The sequence below is a fragment of the Myotis nattereri genome (assembly GCF_964212035.1).
Source record: "Myotis nattereri genome assembly, chromosome: 11".
NCBI classification, from domain to species: domain Eukaryota; kingdom Metazoa; phylum Chordata; class Mammalia; order Chiroptera; family Vespertilionidae; genus Myotis; species Myotis nattereri.
The window spans coordinates 69,106,653-69,127,126 of record NC_138086.1 but is presented as its reverse complement, the minus strand read 5'-3'; the positions used below and the strand labels follow the sequence as shown (position 1 = coordinate 69,127,126).

Sequence of the window (20,474 nt, the reverse complement as noted above, 5' to 3'; positions counted from 1 at the left end):
AAGCTCTAAATTATTGAAATTTTCTTCATTTTGGGTAGCAGGTGAACGTGATACTCGCAAACTCTGGAGAAATATCGAACCTCATTTGAAGAAAGCCATGCAGACTGTTTATCTCAGGGAAATATCAAGGTAATTTTTTGTTTAGTATGTTTATATCTTTTATTTGGTTACTTATTGTACAGTTTCCTTTACTTTCTTCACATTGGAAAAAACTAGAGGTTTGAATTACTTCTTGTGTTTTGGGGAAGGACAGACGATTTTTAACCAGTATGCTACACACTTTGGAACAATTGCAAAATGTAAAATATCTGGGTAGGTACAGCAAAATCAATTTTAGCCTTTTGAAAATATGTTTATGTGAGATATTTGAATGGTATCTTGAAAATTTGATTATTAAAGAAATATGTAAATCAAATCATAAATCTACATTTGTCTTTTATTAGAATTTCATAGTAATGAAACACCTCAGGTGATAAGGTGGCACCTAGTATAGTGGGAAGTACATGGTTTTGATTTCCAGCTCAGCCATTTTTTGTCTTATGGGGTCTGAGCAAGTCACTTAAAAATGCCAGTCCTGCCCAGCTGGTATGACTGGGCATGGTCATGGTTTGATTTCCGGTCTCACACCCATCTTTACCCTTTTCACTCTTTCTAATCACATAGAATTTCTGGTGTATCCTCTGTGTGTGTGTGTGTGTGTGTGTGTGTGTATTTATTTCTCTGTATCTTTAAAAAAATTTTCAAATATGTGCATACATAGTTTTATATATGCAAAGGCAGCTACTTCCCTTTGCAATTAATATATGGTCTGTAATATGTTTTTTTTCACAGAAAGGCGTAGAGCACAGAAATAAGCATTGCTAATCTGACCTCCTGCCTAACTGAAGCATTTTGAAAACCTTTTTCTTTAATGAGTGACTTACACCCATTTGTATTTATTGATATAAACTGTATTTGTTTTATTAGCTTTGTCGTGTTAATTTGCTAAATTCCTTTAGTAATCATTTTCTTTGTCATTTTTGAAAAAAATTGTTGGTTGTTAGGATAGTTTGCATTTTTACCTCAGGTGGTTACTTTTCTAGTCATATTATATATAACTAGAGGCCCGGTGCACGGATTCATGCACCGGTGGGGTTCCTCGGCCTGGCCTGTGGGGATCGGGCCGAAACCAGCTCTCCGACATCCCCCGAGGATTCCCAGATTGTGAAAGGGTGGTTCTCGTGTGACACACCCCGGAATCGGGCTCCCTCCTTTCTGGTTCTGGTGCATCACCCAAGAACCACAGCTGCAAAGTCACTGCAGCTCTGCAGCTCCTGCGTTGAGCATCTTCACCTTGGTGGTCAGTGTGGTCTTAGCTCCCAGTCAGAGTGTCTGGCCCCTGGTGGTCATTGCACATCATAGCTACTGGTCTAACAATTGCTTAGGCTTTTACATATATACTAGAGGCCCAGTGCATGGGATTCCTGCACTGATGGGGGGGTGTGGCCTAGGGGATTGGCCCGCTGCGGAAGCACCCACTCATCCCAGTTAGTTGAGGGGTGGCCCCACTGTGGGAGCGCACTGACCACCAGGGGGCAGCTCCTGCATTGAGCATCTGCCCCTTGGTGGTCAGTGTGCGTCATAGCAACTGGTCGACTGGTCGTTCTGGTTGTTACACTGTTTGGGTGCTGGGTTTTTATTATATAGGACTAGAAGCCCAGTGCGCGCAATCACGTGTCCCCGCCCACCAGAGTGGCCTCACCGTGCTCGCAGCCCCACCCACCCGCACCAGTCTTTGGTCATTACAGCATTAGGGCCACAGGCCTTATATAATATAGATAGTTGTCCTCCCTTTTTTCTCACAATGTGGCATAAAGGACCAGTAAGACTTTGCAATAGGCCGAAACCAGTTTGGCTCAGTGGATAGAGCGTTGGCCTGTGGACTGAAAGGTCCCGGGTTCGGTTCCGGTCAAGGGCATGTACCTGGGTTGTGGGCACTTCCCCAGTGGGGGATGTGCAGGAGGCAGCTGATCGATGTTTCTCTCTCATCGATGTTTCTAACTCTCTATCTCTCTCTCTCTTCCTCTCTGTAAAAAATCAATAAAATATATTTAAAAAAAAAAAGACTTTGCCATAGTATAGTAGAGAAATAGCATTCTAAGATTGGTGATATCTACTTATCCATTTGAAAGTGCTCAAATTGCTACAAGTTAAATGACTCATTCATTTCTCCCCCCTCCAATATCCTTGACCCCCTTCATCCATGTAAAGTAAATTTTACTAAATTAAAAAATAATAATCACATATATCATATTTCCTAATTGAGATTAAATACTTCGGATAAGCAGAATAAAGTCATAGAAGGCTAGATCCGGACTTATGCTGTTTTTGTTGAAATGTATGTTAGTTTTATATAACTTTTATAAGCAGTTTGTACAATTACGAACTATGAATTCAACATGGTTTATCTTAAAATTCTAGCCTATTCTGTGGCAATTAATACAACTACTGTGACTCTGTCTCATTTCTGGAAAGTGATATTTATTTAGAACATGGAATGACGTTTTAGTCAGGCAGATCTCAATTGAAACGTTGGTTCCACCACTTAGAGCAGTGGTTCTTAACCTTCTGGCCCTTTAAATACAGTTCCTCATGTTGTGACCCAACCATAAAATTATTTTTGTTGCTACTTCATAGCTGTAATGTTGCTATTGTTATGAATTATAATGTAAATATCTGATATGCAGAATTGTCTTAGGTGACCCCTGTGAAAGGGTCGTTCGACCGCCAAAGAGGTCGCAACCCACAGGTTGAGAACCGCTGACTTAGAGGCTTGCAGCCTTTGCAAATTAGTTAACCTCTTTGACCCAGTTTTGCCATTTGTAAAAAAAAGAAAAGAAATACAGTTTATGAGTAGTAAAAGGGATATGTTAAGGGATATGGTTCATAGTAGTAAACATTTAGTAAATATTATAGTCTCTTTTCCCATTAAAGGTGGTCAGTTTTTCCCTGGTTGTTCTTTGAGAGTTAAATAATAACATTAAATGGGTAATTACTATATAAGAAAAACCTTATGACTTTAAACTATCTCAAAGGAATGTGAATATGCCTTCTAATCTGAAGCACCATCAACTCTAAGGTGGAAGAAATGCTCTATTTTGAAAGTCAGCTTGTTAGACTAGGTTTGCTCTGCCCATAGGTTACTAGTAGCCTATCAAAATTTCCTACTTGCTGTATTCCCAGAATTTTCAACTATGCTTATAGATTTGAAAAACCATATATTTTGATTTAATATATTTAATTGTTCTGATCTGGCATTTACTTTTAAATTAGCATTTTAAGAGCTTTTTAAGAGACTTAGAGCTGGAGGAGGTCCTTACAGATCATTGCATCTAATTACCTTACTTTTTTTGTCACCTGAGAACATGCTTTTTTTTGTTTGTTTTTCTTTTTTTTTGTTAAGGGGGGAAGGGAGGGAGAGCAAGAGAAAGAGATGGATAGATTGCCTCCCACACACTCCCCAACTGGGGATCAAACTGGTACCTTTTGGTGTATGGCACGACACTCCAATCAACTGAGCCTCACTGACCAGGGCTAATTGCCTTATTTTTTGATGAGAAGATTATTGATTTATTCAAGGTCATACAGCTAAAACTGTGGTCTTCCAGGACAGTCTTTACACTATGGTGTGCTCCTTATGAATTCGATTTGACTTATCATAATTACTTCATAGTCTTAGTATTTGGGGCTGTTGGATAGTGTTCATTACAAGTAAGAGCAGAGTGGGACCGCTAAAATAGCATAGCTCTGCAGACATCCACAAGGACTCGGTTCTTAGCTCCGGTGCTGGCTGACTGGGTGTCCTGGGGCAGCCTAACTTGTAGGCCTCCGTTTTCCGGTACAGTGATACTTATTTTAACACATTGCGGGCAGACCATGAGAATTCGCATGTTTTCTGTTCTAAGGCTTGTGGCCAATCACGAGAATTCTTTTTGTGTGTGTGTGTGTGTGTGTGTGTGTGTGTGTGTGTGTGTATATTAGAGGCCCGGTGCACGAAATTCGTGCACTGGGAACAGAGGGGTCCCTCAGACTGGCCTGAACCCTCTCCAGTCTGGGACCACTTGGGGGATGTCCGCCTGTCAGCTTAGACCCAATACCTCTGGGGATCGGGCCTAAGCTAGCAGTCTGGGAGGGTCGGGCCTAAGCCTGCAGTCAGATATCCTTCTCACAATCTGGCATCCTTCACTCCTTACCGCTTGGCTTACCACTCGGCTCGCTGCTCGTAAGCACTGCCACAGAGGTGGAAGAGGCTCCCACCACCTCAGCTGTGCTCGCCAGCCGTGAGCCTGGCTTCTGGCTGAGTGCCGCTCCCCCTGTGGGAGCGCACTGACCATCAGGGGCAGCTCCTGCATTGCGCATCATAGCGACCAGTCATTCTGGTCATTCTGCCATAATGGTCACTTAGGCCTTTATTATATAGATATATTTTATTGATTTTTTTACAGAGAGGAAGGGAGAGGGATAGATAGTTATAAATATCGATGAGAGAGAAACATGGATCAGCTGCCTCCTGCAACCCCCTACTGGGGATGTGCCCGCAACCAAGGTACATGCTTTTGACTAGAATCGAACCTGGGACCATTCAGTCCGCTGGCCAATGCTCTACCCACTGAGCCAAACCAGTTAGGCACAAGAATTCTTTAAAAAGATATTATCTTGTAAGAACATGTAATAAATAACTTCAAAATGCAATGGGTATTTAATTTTAAAGCGTGCATTTAACATTCTATTGTACTCGTTCAATAGAAACTTATCTGGCCCCTGGGTAAAGCTAGCAATAAAACCACTGGTCCACAATGTGTTAAGAGATTGTTACTGAGTTTAGAAATGGTGTATAACAATTTTATCTCATATGGTAACTGGAACATTGGGTGTTTTATTGAATGACAGATGATATTATTTATTTGTTGGTACTTTTTGATAGCTTTACAATTGTGATCAGAGGAAAAAAGACTTAAGAAAATTAACATTTGGATCTCTCTCTCTCTCTCTCTCTCTCTCTCTCTCTCTCTGTGTGTGTATATATATATATATAAAAGCCTAATATGCAAATTGTCCCCTTGGGAGTTTGACCGGGAGTTCGATAGCTCTCTATGATGTGCACTGACCACCAGGGGGCGGCACAGAATGAGGTGAGGCACTTGCCGGCAGCTGGATTCCAGGGAAGGGAGACCCCGGTGGCCCTGATCGCCAGCCAGGCCTAGGGACCCTACCTGTGCTTGAATTTCGTGCACTGGGCCTCTAGTTGATATATAAGATACATTGTTCTGATATATACTTCATGATTCCGTAGAGTATAAACATGTATATTGCATATATACATCTTGTCTTGTTTATAGGGAAATTGAATCTATTTTGTCAATAATAAATTTTAGTTTTTCTAGGGCTCTGTTTTAAGTATGGTATTTTGATGTAGTATTTTTTTAATCTCTTAATTTCTATTTTCTTTCAGTTCACAATGGGAAAAGCTACAGAAAGATGACACAGATCCAGGACAACTGGAAGGTATCTAGGAAATATTGAGACAGTTACCAGAAACCCTATTTTATTACTAATAATTAAGATACTAAAGTTAATGCCACAGATAACATTAGTCAGTAGTGTTATAAAAAATAAATTTACTCTTTAAGCTATAATGATATTTTAATTGATTTTCCTTTAAGTGAAACTCTAATATGAGGAAGTAAAGTTTGTATACCAGTTTTCTGAATGTTGGATTGTATCATGTGAAAATCAAGCAGTTTTTATTTTATTAAATGCTTTTGTTAAAACAATTACATTACATAATTTCATCTCAGTATGTATGTATTTCATGAGTTTTAATGAATAAAATTCAATTTTTAGTTAACCCAGTTTGTAGGATACATTTCAGTTGACTATGTTTTAAAAGCTTTGTGCTTTTGTTTTCTTTAAAGAAATTATTACTTTGGATTTATCCCAATAGAACAGCTTTTACTTAAAAAATAAGCAGATACCTAAAATATTATTTTAAAAATAGATCAGTGCCTAGTAGTTGGGGGAACTGGTATGAAATGAAATGGTGCTGAGATTCTGTTTTGTCTGTTTTGGTTTCTCAGTGCTCCTGATGCTATACAAGTGATTTTTAGTTGTGTGTTTTAATGGAAGGAAATAGATGTTAGAGTTAGAAAGTCTATAATAATTGGTTGATACTACTCCCTAACTGTGTGATCTTGAGTTCAACGTAGTGCCCTCATCTAAAAAATGGGAAGAATATCTAGCTTTAAGTTATAGCAAATTCAGAGATGCTTAAGTAAAGTACCTAGCACAGTGTCTGACATATACTGTATTTTCATTAACTATCAGATTCCTTATTTCCTTGTAAAAATCAGTGCTGCCTGAGTGATCCAGTTGTTTTATTTATCCATTCATTCAATTATTTCATTTGTGAAAGGCACTCAGATACAAAAAGAAAGAAAAAAAGGAAAAATTAGACATTAGACATGGCTCTTTCAGTGAACAGTATAGCTTGGTAAGAAATATAATTTTAGCCGAAACCGGTTTGGCTCAGTGGATAGAGCATCGGCCTGCGGACTCAAGGGTCCCGGGTTCGATTCTGGTCGAGGGCATGTACCTGGGTTGCGGGCACATCCCCAGTGGGGGATGTGCAGGAGGCAGCTGATCGATGTTTCTCTCTCATCGATGTTTCTAGCTCTCTGTCTCTCTCCCTTCCTCTCTGTAAAAAATCAATAAAATATGTTTAAAAAAAAAAAAGAAATATAATTTTAGTATAATAACTGTTCAATCTTATATAATAAAAGCCCAATATGCAAATCGACCAAATGGCAGAACCACTGGTGGAACGACCGGTTGCTCTGACGTGCACTGACCACCAGGGGGCAGGCACTTAATGCAGGAGCTTCCCCCAGCCTACAGGCCCTAGGCCAGCCAAGGCGGGTGCCAGCAGGGAGGAGGCCTTCCTCCACAGATTGGCCCTGATTACCGCCCAGGTCTAGGGAGCCTACCCAGGCATGAATTTCGTTCATCGGGCCTCTAGTCTATATAATAAAAACCTAAGAGACCATTACGGCGGAATGACCGGTTGCTATGATGCTCACTGAACACCAGGGGGTAGACGCTCAATGCAGAAGCTGCCCCTTGGTAGTCAGTGCACTCCCATGGAGGGTGTGCTGCTCAGCCGGAAGCCGGTTCACGTCTGGCGAGTGCAGCTGCTATGGCGGGAGCCTTTCCCAACTCCGTGGCAGCACTACCGAGCTGTAGCTGCAGGCACCAGCGGGCCAGGATGAGCCCGAGTGGTGCCTGACCCCGATTCAGGCTCCTCCCTGTCCGCCTGCCGCTTGGCGCACTGCTACATCCCCCCAAGGGATCCCAGACTGCGAGAGGGATGTCCACCTGTCGGCTTAGGCCTGATCCCGGTGCCGTTCTCTGTAGAAGGCAGTCAGTCTGAATAACTCAGTGACTCAGGGAAGCACAGAGAACTCAGGTTGAGCCTGGCCCGGCGCTTGACTCATCCATTCGATGATGTTCACAGGACAGACCGTGGTGGCCCAGCCTGTGCACATGCAGCAGCTGCTGAAGTTCAAGCAGCAGGCTCTGCAGCAGCAGAAGGCCATCCAGCCACAAACCAGCAGGCGGACATCCCCCGAGGGATCCTGGACTGTGAGAGGGCAGAGGCGGGGCTGAGGGGAACACCTTGACCCCAAGTGCACGAATATTGTGCACTGGGCCTCTAGTGTAATTATAAGTAATGATTATAGATATAAAGTTATGTGGGCCATAAGTGGATAAAAAACCCCACAAACTAGGAATTAAGAGTAGAGAGGTTTTTCTATTTTGGTGTGATAGAGGAGCATCAAGGGAATGTTTAATGGAGAGTGTGGCTTTGAAGGGCAGGTTGGGTAGCATTTAGACCAGAATAGGAGCCAAACAAAAATATAGTGGGGCCTTGACTTACGAGTTTAATTCGTTCGAGACCGAGCTCGTTAAGGAGCTCGTTAACTCAAATTACTCTATCAACTCAATGCAAAAAGTCGGCCAAGATACAGCTGGTATCTCAAAAAACTCGTTAGTCGGGACATTCGTAAGTCAAGGCCCCACTGTAATAGAATGATCAAAGCATATTGATGATAATGTTTACTACCACCACCACCATTATCATGGCACTTTACGCTCAAGGAGTAGGTCATTTTGACTAGATAACGTGGTATGAAAGTAAAAAGATAAGAGATGAAAATAAAAGAGATACTTAAAATCTAATGGTAGCCTGTTAAATACCTTCATGAAAGTTTTTTGTTGTGTAGGTCTCTCAGCATATACTCATGTGGAACTTCCTTATTACTCTAAGTTTATTTTAATTGCTGCATACCTTGCTTCATATAATCCATCAAGAACTGACAAGAGGTTCTTCCTTAAGGTAATAATTACTTCTTTTTACTTTATTTTTAAAGATCCCACAAATAGTTTGAAATTTCTCAGTATCTAAATTTCTAAGGGTCAGAGATTAGAATAAGGGATTGCTAAATATGTATTTAGGATTCATCCTCTAAGGCTTTAAATTAAGATCAAAACCCGAGTGGGAAAAATAGTTTCAAGGAAGAGCTCAGGTATATCATAGGTGATAATTCTATATTTTAAAAATGCATCATGATTTGTTTAAAGTATGAGAGATGGGAATAATTTTAAGGATACTAACTTCTTTGTTGTTCTAAAGCTCCTGCTGTAGTGTCGTGCACTCATACATCATTATCTAGGCTATTCAGGAACCTCTTCTGCATATACGTTAACTGAATAAATCCCATTTTAGAATTATGTTCTTTTTGAAAAAATATAATATGCAATTTTATTTATTATTAAATGTACTTGTAATAAGCTTTTATATATTTATTTTTGCCTACCTTTCCCTCCAGTCTTTTGTTTCATGAGGACAAGGACCACATGAAGTTCTTTTAGGAAGTATCACTATTTTATTTTAAAAGCTTCTTCTTTACATACCAAAGTAATCTATACATATGAAATCTAAATCAAATCAAGGCTAAAATATGTTGATATTTTAAAGTGATATTTTAGGTGGGCAAGTAGAATAAAATAAAAAAAAAAAGCCTAAGATACATAAATTAGTGTTATCTGTGCCATGTTTTAAACAAATTATGTTTTCTGTTTTTATGGAATACTATCTTTATTTTAATCTTAAAAATTATTTTCCTTAATTGCAGCATCATGGGAAAATCAAGAAAACCAATTTTCTAAAGAAACATGAAAAGGTATTTTCATTTTAATTTCTCTAAAGGGAAAAACTCATGAATTTAGGACACTATGGGAAGTGGATAAATTCATACCTTTATTAGTCATGTGGATATAAGAAGTTACTTTTATTGGTATGGTACCATTATAATATTGTACTAATATTCTGTTACGCTGAATACAGTGATTGAAGGGCACATTCAAGGGAACTGGTCCTAGAGATGAAAAAGTCTGTGTTTTAAATTTATATTTTCTCTAGCTGCTTTAAATTCTTTTCTCCTTTTCCTTTAGTGTTTTTAAAGTTTCACTGTGGTGTGTCTGGGATTGTGGAGGAATATCCTCACTCACCAGTTCCCTAAGGGAAGGAAGCACATCCATTCACCTCTGTATCTCAGCGCGTGGTGATATTTGATAGATACTTATTTAAAAAATGAACAAATTTAATGAGTGAATGAAGAAAATCAAAGAATGAACAAAAAGCTAAGAATTTTATTTTTTAGACAAAATCAATTAAGAAATTTGAGAAGGGAGATATATATGAGTCCTGCTGATGAGAGGACTGTGAACGAGCTGGCACTTTAGACCATCTTTGTGGAATCAGTGGGTTTGTGCAAATCTAGGAAAAGGACGGTGTTGAGAGAGCAGCTGCCATCATGAAGATGTCTCTAGTTCTAGATGAACTCTAGTTCTTCTGATGTTATTCTTAGAGATTTGACTTTGACTTTTATAGTAGTAGCCCTTTGGTCTTTCATTCATGTTGTTTTAAAATGTGAACTGTAAGTAATATTTTTAGAGCTATTAATGTTGAAGAAATACATTTTCTAGTCTGTGGCACAAAGAGGAATAGTGAGATATAGGTGATAATTTCTAGGCTAGGAGTTAGGATCACGACCCTGCTTTTGGTTATGTACTATCTTGACAAATGTTTGGCTGTCGCTTATCATCTGGTTACAACAGTAAAAAAGGGGTAATATTTAGGACAAGGCTGGATGACTTGTGAATCCTTTAATATTTGTTGATGTTAAGTCAGAAAATCTTGAAGAAAATATTAAAGGATAAATCATGATTATATCAGATAAAGTTTTTGTGTAGAGACTGCAAGTTGGATTTGTTAGCATCTTTGGGGAACTGTAAATATTGTGATACGGGGAATTTATAGTACAAAGAGTGAGTCCTCTGCTTTAAGAAGAAAATCCATTTTCTTTTTTCTTACAGACAAGCAATCATCTCCTCGGACCAAAACTGTTTCCACTTGATAGATTATTAGCAATATTATATAGTATCGTGGACAGCAGAGTTGCTCCAACAGCAAATATATTTTCCCAGGTAAGCTTTGTGATAGGCTCTTATCTATCATCTTTATCTTTATGGAATTTTTCAAGTAGAATAGTTGGTAGAGTTCCAGGCATTTAGAGGTTTGATCAGCATGAGTAAGTAATTTGGTCTAGGTGAGTAATTGAAAATTCCAAATCTTTAAGGATATCACTGAATTTGCATACAGGTATAACCGCATGATCAAAACAGTTTAATTTTCTATTTTTTTCTTTTTTTAATTACAGAATTTTTAAATTAAGCAATTATAATGATCTTGATGATTAAACAAAAGGCTTCATGATTATTGATGAAGTATAATATAAAAATATAATTTAATGAAAACAAAAATATTAAAATTTTATTTGCAAATAAATAAAATTATTCCTATTCCTCAAATAGACCTTTTAGGTTGACATGCATTTTTACAAAAATGCTCTTATCTTCCGAATGATTAAGTTCTCAAATTTTTCACTAGATGGCAGCAGTAGCATTAAAAATAGGAACCATGACATATTTAATAAAGTTAAGATTTTTTAGTTGCCATTTAAAAAAAAACTTAATTATTAAAAATATAGTCATAGTACATTTCTTATATGGCCCAGAAAAACAATCCTGATCTCATGGATATGAACGGGTAGAGGAGAAAAAGAATGTGACTAGTATTTATTGAAAAACAAAGTCACCTGACTTTGTTGCAATGTTGCAATGTTGTTTTATGTATAAGTTTTTAGGTTGAGAAATCTGTAAATAATAGCATTTACATTTTTATTCACTGCAAATAAATTTGGTTCCTGAATGGATGTTAGACTTTGTAATCAATATCTGGTGGAAACTTTTAATTCTTCACTCAAAGAAGCCTTTGAGAACCTATATGTTCTCATTTAACTCAACATTTAAGTTAGATAATTTTTATGTCAGCATTTATAAAAAATTTTATATACCTTTACTGTGTTCTTGAAGAAAGGTAGTCAGTTATTAGGCTGTGCATATAACTAGCTAAATAGGTAGATAGATTGGCAGCCCTAATGCCAATAGTTTAAAAAACCCAATTCAGTTTTAATCTTTATTGCAGGGAATTTTTTCCAATATATGTTTTAGAAATGCTTTGTCTGAAAATAAAGTAATTTTAATCAAACTTTAGATTTTATTAATAGCTTTCTACATACAGTACATTTTATGTTTATTTTTGCTGCTGCAAAACTATAAAATAGGTATTATGACAGTGATGGCGAACATTTTGAGCTTGGCGTGTCAGCATTTTGAAAAACCCTAACTTAACTCTGGTGCCGTGTCATATATAGAAATTTTTTGATATTTGCAACCATTGTAAAACAATGATGTATATTTTTGATATTTATTTTATATATTTAAATGCCATTTAACAAAGAAAAATCAACCAAAAAAATGTCATAGGTTCGTCATCACTGTATTATGATCTTTATCTTAAAGAATTGAGGCTTAGAGAGGTTAAGTGTTGTTGCCAATCAATGTGACACATATAATTCTTTGAGAACTAAAGCCTGGGGAAGTGAGGTACTTCTAAATAGAGCAGGGAGGCATTTGATCACATGTAATTGTACCTCAGGGATCCCAAAATTACCTTTGTGTAAGATACAAAGAAGGATGATCAGTGGTTTTCCCTTTTAGAGAGCTTATAATTTATTTTGGGGGGGGGGGTGTGGTACAAATGTACATAAAAATAATGTATAGCTGTAAATGAATGCTAGTGCTGCTGAGAAATTTACAGCAGATAGAGATCACTTCTGGGTTGGGCATGAATATAGGAAGTTGACTTCATAAAAAAGGTGAAAAATGGAGCTGGGTTATAGAGAATGAGTAGGATTTTTTTTCCTTTAAATATTTCTAATCTACATAGTGATCCATTTTTATTGTACAGAAATGAGAAAAATGGGTAAATAAAAAGGAAAAATAATAGATAAAATTAGCTGACACCTTATTTCTAGTGGATAGAGTTTAATAGACTAGAAATTTATGATGGGCAGGTAATATGACTAAAGGGAGAGGACTAGGAAAACCCACAAAATTTTTGTGACCTGCACACTGGTTTAGTTGAAAGTGGATTATATTGTGGTAGTGGTAGTAGTCATTGTTAACAATCTAGTAAGTAGTACTACTGCCACATCATCCATCCTACCTTGCCTTTTGGTATCTTACATTGGCAGGGCATTTTACATTTTTAGTCTTGTCACTAAGTTAATCTTTAAAGAAAGGGAACTGAAGCTCAGAATGCCTAAGAGATCTGCCCAGGGCCACATAGCAAATCACTGGTAGCATCCAGACTTGAAGAAGATTTTTCCAGCAACAGGCTTTGATTAGAGAAACAATGTAGCCCAAATGCATCTTTATTTTTTAACCAAGTTAAATTGTTTTCCACCTTAACAACTATGAAATTCTTTTCAGCCATAAACTTAAAACAATTTTTATTCATCTTCTCATTACCAGTAATCAAAATGATAAATTTTGTATATTTAAAACATGGCTTAAATGAATTTGTGTCCATTTGATGTCAAATCACTTAGGACTTGATCTTGCTTTATTTCCATTTGTGATACAAAGGGTGGGGTGCTACAAATGGATGATGCATCTGACCCTAAAATATCTAACACAGTCAGGTTACATATATACTGTGTGTAAGAACAAAATGCGACAGAAATCACATCATAGGAAGGGCAATTCTCCCATATGCCTTTTCTTTTTCTTTCCATTGGCTCTCAGTGACTTTTTCTGTTTTTCTCTCCTGTTATGCATCCATGAAAACTACTCTTGTCCGTAGGAATGACAGTTTGTATTTAACCTATGCACATATAATTTTTTAAGTGAAAAACAAAAGTATGACTTGTATTGGAAGTGCTTGTTTGATATGAACACTAGATGGCAATATTGTTACATTACAGCTTTAAGGTAAACTAAGAAACAACCTGTTAATACTGTTTTTGATATTTAGAGAAAGCTGTTTGTTAATTTAACAAATTGGTTTATTTGAATATAATAAAAATTATCTGGAGATATATAATGGTATACATGTGCATGCTGTACATGCTTTCATGAATAAATAAATAAAATTGGTAAGGTATTATGTTACACTAGAGCAGTGGTTCTCAACCTGTGGGTCGCGACCCCTTTAGGGGTGAACAACCCTTTCACAGGGGTTGCCTAAGACCATCGGAAAACATATATAATTACATATATATACATAGTGATTAATCACTATGCTTTAATTATGTTCAATTTGTAACAATAAAATTGGGGCTCACCACAACGTGAGGAACTGTATTAAAGGGTCGTGGCATTAGGAAGCTTGAGAACCACTGCACTAAAGGCCCAGTGCATGAATTCGTGGGTGGGGTTCCTCTGGGTGGCCTGCAGGGATCAGGCTGAAACCCGCAGTCCAATGCCACCTGCAGCTCCTACCTGCCGCTCCTGCTTATCCCAGCACTACTGTGCTTGCCGCTAGCTCGTGCCCAGTCAGTCCCAATTAGGAGAGGCTTATGCTGCCGCAGCAGCGCTCGCCAGCCATGAGCCTTGCATCTGGTGCCCTCCCAAGGGGAGTGGCCTGTCGGATCAAGCTGAAACCGGCTCTCTGACATCCCCCAAGGGGTCCTGGATTGTGAGAGGGTGCAGGCCAGGCTGAGGGACCCCACCGGTGCACTATCGGGTCAGGGAGCAACCATAAGAGGGGTCCAGGGTGTGTCCAGCCCATCTCAGTCCCAATCAGCAGGACCCCAGCAGCAAGCTAACCTATCGGTCAGAGCATCTGCCCCCTGGTGGTCAGTGCACGTCATAGCGACTGGTCGACCAGTTGACTTCTGCCCTCTGGTGATCAGTGCACATAATAGCAAGCAGTTGAGCAGCCTTAGCATATCATTAGCATATTACGCTTTGGTTGGTTGGTTCTGCTGTTCGGTCTATTTGCATATTACCCTTTTGTTATATAGGATGAGTGTTTTCCATGTGGAAGTAAATTTCTTCTTACTGGCTGTAATGTGTTTATATGCAATGATTATTTTTTCTATTTATTTACTTTATGTCACCTGTTTTAAGGCTTTATTTTTTAGTGATATGCCATTGTATAGCTTGATTTACCAGTTACATAATTATTTACAATTTTTCACATAACAGTTTGATCAGATGTTTTATATATGTTCAAAGTTCTCTTGAAGCAAAAGTTTATTTCCATTGCATTTCATTTAAATCTATTCTGTAATAAAGTTATAAAAATAGTAGTTTAAGGAATCTTTAAAGTTATTAAAATTGTAATTGAGAATAATCAAATTAACAACAGTAATAGTATGTAGTTGGTATTCTTCCGAATTTCAATATTTTTTATTACATTTTGAATAAGATTCTACTCATTAACTTTAGTCTCAAGATGAGTAAAAGTATTAGTACATTTAACATTTTACATTAGAATAATGCTCATATTTATTAAATTGAAATAAGGTTTTTAAATTTTCTTAGATTTGTAAGAGAATTTAGCCTTATGCAATTTACTACAGTTTTGCAGTCATAATCATGGGTTGTTTTTAAATTTTTCATTCAAATAAAATAAATGTAGTGCCATCTACACATGAACTTTGTGAATGACAAAGCTTTAATTCTGGTATTTCCATTTATTTAGTTTTCCCTCTCAGCATGGATAGAATATATAAGCTATACCATTTACATTCAGAAAATGGCAAAGATTATTACTTTCTAAACACTTTGATCAGATATGTTATTGAAGACCATTTATCATCTTTAAAAGAAATACTATTGAATTTCTTTAAGAAATTTGTTTACAAACCTTTGGTTGACCTATTCTATTTGTGTGATTTTCACTTACTTATCCTTGCCTACCCCCTCCATAGTCTTGTAGTTCTACATGAAGGCAGTAGAAGATTCAGTTCTTTAAGACTGTTATCAAGTATATCACTTATTTTAAAATATTAAGCCATAATGCTTTATCTTCTCCCAGATGATAAAATTGTAAAGAGTTTATTTCTAAGATAATTGCTATAAGTTTCTAAAGTGACTTTGAAAAGGAGAATTATCTTTTAAAAAAATTAGGGACATTTAATTACATGTATGTATATCATGTAATTGTTGCATTTGATCAGTTAGTATTTTGAAGAATTATTTTTGAAAGCAATTCATTGAAATTCTATAATTTAGAAGTTTTAAAATAGTATAGTTATGATACTATCAGAAACAGTGTACATGGAATTAATATTAAAAATAACTGGAGGAAGAGGAGCATAGTATCTTTAAAAAATAGTCCTTCGTACTATATTGACAATTTGCACTGTTTAGTAATTAATGTCTAGTTTGTGAATGGCTTCATATTTAGTTGTACATAATTTAATATGGAAAAATTAAATGTATCATTTTTTAGAAGTATAAAAATAATTTTGGATTAAATTATAGTATACAAATATGTTTTTTTTAAATATACATTTCCATTTATGATTGCTCTTGAACTTAAATCGTGATATTGGAATATATTTGGACTGTTTTTGTTATATCCGTTTAATTTTCAGTCATGAATTGACTTGATCTTCTCTTAAAAAGGTTGCATTAATTTTAAAAGGTTGCATTTAGATAACCTGTACTCATTTGGATGTTGGTTTATGAGCCATACAGTATATATTTATTTAAATGAATTATTTTTATTTTTTCAAACAATTTATCATCAGTCAGAAAGAATGATAATTTTGTTATTTTATCTAGGAGGGTTTTTTAAGCAGGTGCTTCATCTCTATCATAGCTGTAGGAAGATGTTTTTGTTGTGCTAAGGGCAGCCAAAATTTTATTCAACATAAAAAACAGGGTTTTGCCATTTTTTTCTTTAAATATAGGTAGATGTATATTAAATTTATATACTTTCAATTTTTTAAAAGAAGCGATTTTGTGAATATTATTTAATTCAAAACTGTTTTAATATAAAATATTTTAGTCTAATTCAAGCTTCAAAATTCAAAGTCATTACTTAACCTTTTTCTCTAATTGGAATTAAATTTTTGTTTCTGTGCTTAAAATTTTATTTAAAAGATACTAATTAAGGGTCTACTATGTTCCAGGCTCTGTGTTGAGTAAAGAGAGTACAGTAGGTCCTTGGGTTACGTCGGAGATCCATTCCTACAGCGTGACGTAATATGATTTTCGCCGTAAGTCGGAACCCACCTATATAAGCACCAACGTCACTCACATGGAGCACATACACAGCAGTAATAAAGTGAAAAAGTAAAAAAAAAATTAAAAGAAAGATAATAATTCCTGACCTTTATTTGTGGTAAAGAAATATTAAAAAACATAAAGCACATATGTACATACCTTGAAATGACGACTTTTTGTTTTTAATAAATAAATGGGAGATGGTGACGTAACCATGAAAGGACGTATGTCAAGTCCGACGTAATCTGAGGACTGCCTGTACAAGAGTGAGGAGAATGCAGTTCCTCCCTCAAGGACCTTACAGTCAGTCTGTGGCTTCTATTGCCCTTCATTTGTATTGGGGTGGTTGCCAGGTTCTAGCTTATACTAGAGTTGTTAGTAGTGCATGTGTGTATTTACTAGGAGGACATATATGCTGAAGGAACTGTTTTGAATACTTAAGTGAAAGCTAAAACTTAAAGTGAATAAATAGAAGTAGGATTTTTCTCATTGGTATTTCCTGTTATTTGATAATATAGGTATTTACGTGTCGTCTTCTGAGTAAAATAACCTTTTTGTTGAATGTTTCCTTCTGACATGTCTTGAACTTAGTGTTGTGGATGGAGCATTATCGTTTGATACCTATGTCATAGCTAAATTATGCTAATTATCCATTATATTTAATTATAGCTAGTTAGCTATGTTTATTGGTATCTTAATTAAGAACTTAAGTTATGGACAGATAAGTAGTGTATTGTGCGTGGCCTGTTATAAACTAAGTGACTTTTACATAGTTACATGACTATACAGTAAGCCCTAGATTTTGCAGACCTCGATTTAATGGACTTCAGATTTAATGGATAAAATTTCCGGTCCATATTTCATGTGTGAAAATTGACACCCTGTTAATTTTAAAATGGTTTTAACTAAGATTTGCTTATAATTAAATTAACAGGTTATTTTTTGTTATTTTTAACAAATTTTAGTGAATAGGCCTTATGTTGGAAAAACACTGTAGTCATTTCACCAATATAAATATTACATATCTACAACTCTAGTCTACATATTTAAACCCAAAAGTCACTTCTCATAAACAATGTTCTGCAAATGATTAGCAAGTGTTCATGCCACATCACTTGCGGTAATTGGTTCTGTTGTCAAGTGGTGTGACTTTCTGCATCAGTTTTTAATGTGAGCTGGCGATGTACCCATGTGTGCTAAGCCACACCCCAGCTGTGTACTCGAGGTGACTGGTGAATGCATGCATTTACTAGGTCTATTCAGTATAAATTAAAAATAACAGTAAATCATATAGAAAGCTTCTGTGACATGAAACTTGTATTCCATACTTAATTTTAATTACACAAATGTATCTAAGTAAAAACAAATAAACCAACTGATTTGTCAATATTTTAATGTACACATTAGGAATATCTACTTTATTATGTAACTTTTGGCTTTAACAGATACCCACCCCCTTGCCCGAATTAGTTATATTGAGGTTTTACTATATTTCAAATACTTTATGATTAAATGTTATATTCATTATAGCACTCTTTCATACACAATATTTCAAACTACTTTTGATTTTTAACCAAAAGTACTTTAACCAAATAACTGATTTTACAGATTTCATTTATAATTATAAAACCTCTTTGCCTTAAAAATTATTATAATACATAATATTATGGTTGATTTATATCTGTATATATAAAAGCCTAAGCGACCGAACGACTGGTTGACCAGTTGCTATGAAGCGCACTGACCACCAAGGGGCAGGTGCTCAGCACAGGAGCTGCCCCCTGGTGGTCAGTGTGCTCCCACAGCCAACCTCCTGTGGCCGGCCAACCTCCCATGGTCCCTCCCCCAGGCCAGCTGCTCCCCTCCCCATTGGCTCCAATCGCTGGCCAGGCCAAGGGACCCCACCCATGCAAGAATTCGTGCACCGGGCCTCTAGTTTTATAGTAGAGTAATAACATTTATCAAATGCTAGTTATATTGCATCAGAAATCATAGTTGATGATGAAATACTACCCAGTGCATATGAATTTGAATCTCATAAACACAAAGTGTGTAACATCCTAAAATCTAGCTATAATATATTCATATAAAGTGATTTGGATATGAGGATTATCTTTATAGATATTAAAGTTGGTGAACAAATGGGACAGTTTTCCTAAAAATAAATTTCTTGGATACTAGAATATTAGAAAATGTGAAAAGCTATTTCTTCTTTTTCAATTTCTTTATGCTTTATTAGGTTTGTGCCAGCATTCCAGTGTGTCTATAATATCCAACTTAAATGCTTGATGCTATTAAAGTAAATTATGTAAATCACAGAAAATATCTTGAATGCTAACATTTTCTAATAATCCTACTATGTTTTTTCCTAACCACAACTGCGACTGTGAGGCATTCCATTCCAAAGGTGATAAGGAAGCTTTACTTAATACCTACTTCGCTGACAAATAGGTTAGCAAGGGTGCTGTTTAACAGAGGCAGCCCTTTTCTAGCAGCAAAAGCCATGATGCTTAGTCTCCTCTGGGGCAGTAAATTAGATTCTCAAACCTCCTACTGTCCCTGGTGTGGATGCATTACTATTCTGCCATCTTGTCACTATGCAGCAGGTACCTGTTACAGGAGATTTTTAAACACTGTTTTGGGATGCTTTGTATTTGAAAAGAGTAAAGTTGATCTATAGTTTTTCCCTAATTGCACTTTTGTTGTAAAGGATATTAATATTAATCAGTAGTGGGCTGGTGCATGAAAAATCATGCACTGGAGGGGGGATCCCTCAGCCTGGCCTGCCCCCTCTCACAGTTTGGGAGCCCTCAGGGGTGGGAGGCGACCCGGCGATCAGGGGAAGGCGACACGCCATCACACCTCTGCTGCTGCCCCTGCCGGCAGCGCAAGCCTCGGCCGGCCCTAGTTCCTTGCACCTCAGGCTGGTCCTGGGCAGCTGGGGTGGTGAGGGGAATTGCCACACGCCTGCTGCCCCTGTAGGGCTGAAGGGACTGGGTGCCGCCATCTTTGAGGGTGGGTCAGTCAATTAGCATATTCCATTATTGGCTGTTGGCACTGCCATCTTTGCAATGGCATGAGGGTCAATTAGCATATTCCCTCTTTCTTAGATAGGATTACCAAAGATAATAAAAAGGAGGGTATATTTTACTCATTTGCCTGCAGTAAGGATAAAAAGTTGTCGTCTTTTCATTTTTAAAAGAATAGTGTTTACCCCTACTCTTTTCTTACCTTCCCCAAATCTGGTGGTGTTGTTTCTTCAGTTTTACCACTTTGTTTTTGTGAGTCTTATCAGCCTAGCAATAGGCATTTTTATTGAACTCTAGAAAAATGCATAAATTAGGCTTTTGACTTTTGAATAAATAGTACACTGATATCTTATTTTTGTAGGCAATATTTTATAACTACCTTTCTTAAAGTTACTATTGCTTCTAAAAAATATACCAAATGTATACCTTTTATTAACGTTTTTGAGGAAATGTATTTGACACCGGTACATTTTATTTGACTTGGCAGATCTTTTGCTGAAAACACAAAAAAAGTATGTGTGGATGTGCTTGCTCGTGCCTATTGAGGAAAATATATACCATCAATATATAGTAAATATAGAGGCAAATGCACACCTTAGCTATAGCGTTATGACTAGAAAAGGAGTTTTAATAAAATGAGTTAGGGTGATAAATGATTTGGAAAAATCTGCATCATGGAGGTGTGATTATTAAAACAAATGT

At 36.7% G+C, this 20,474-nt stretch overlaps 1 protein-coding gene across 1 annotated transcript in view; it reads left to right on the top strand.

The window, feature by feature from the left end:
* ORC5 (origin recognition complex subunit 5) overlaps nucleotides 1-20,474 on the top strand; it is a 70,849-nt gene that overhangs the window by 27,384 nt on the left and 22,991 nt on the right. The window contains exons 8-12 of the mRNA XM_081101680.1: nucleotides 39-129; nucleotides 5,492-5,544; nucleotides 8,319-8,431; nucleotides 9,231-9,278; nucleotides 10,474-10,584. Coding sequence (XP_080957806.1) covers nucleotides 39-129; nucleotides 5,492-5,544; nucleotides 8,319-8,431; nucleotides 9,231-9,278; nucleotides 10,474-10,584 — 416 coding nt within the window. The remainder of the gene's footprint in view (nucleotides 1-38; nucleotides 130-5,491; nucleotides 5,545-8,318; nucleotides 8,432-9,230; nucleotides 9,279-10,473; nucleotides 10,585-20,474) is intronic.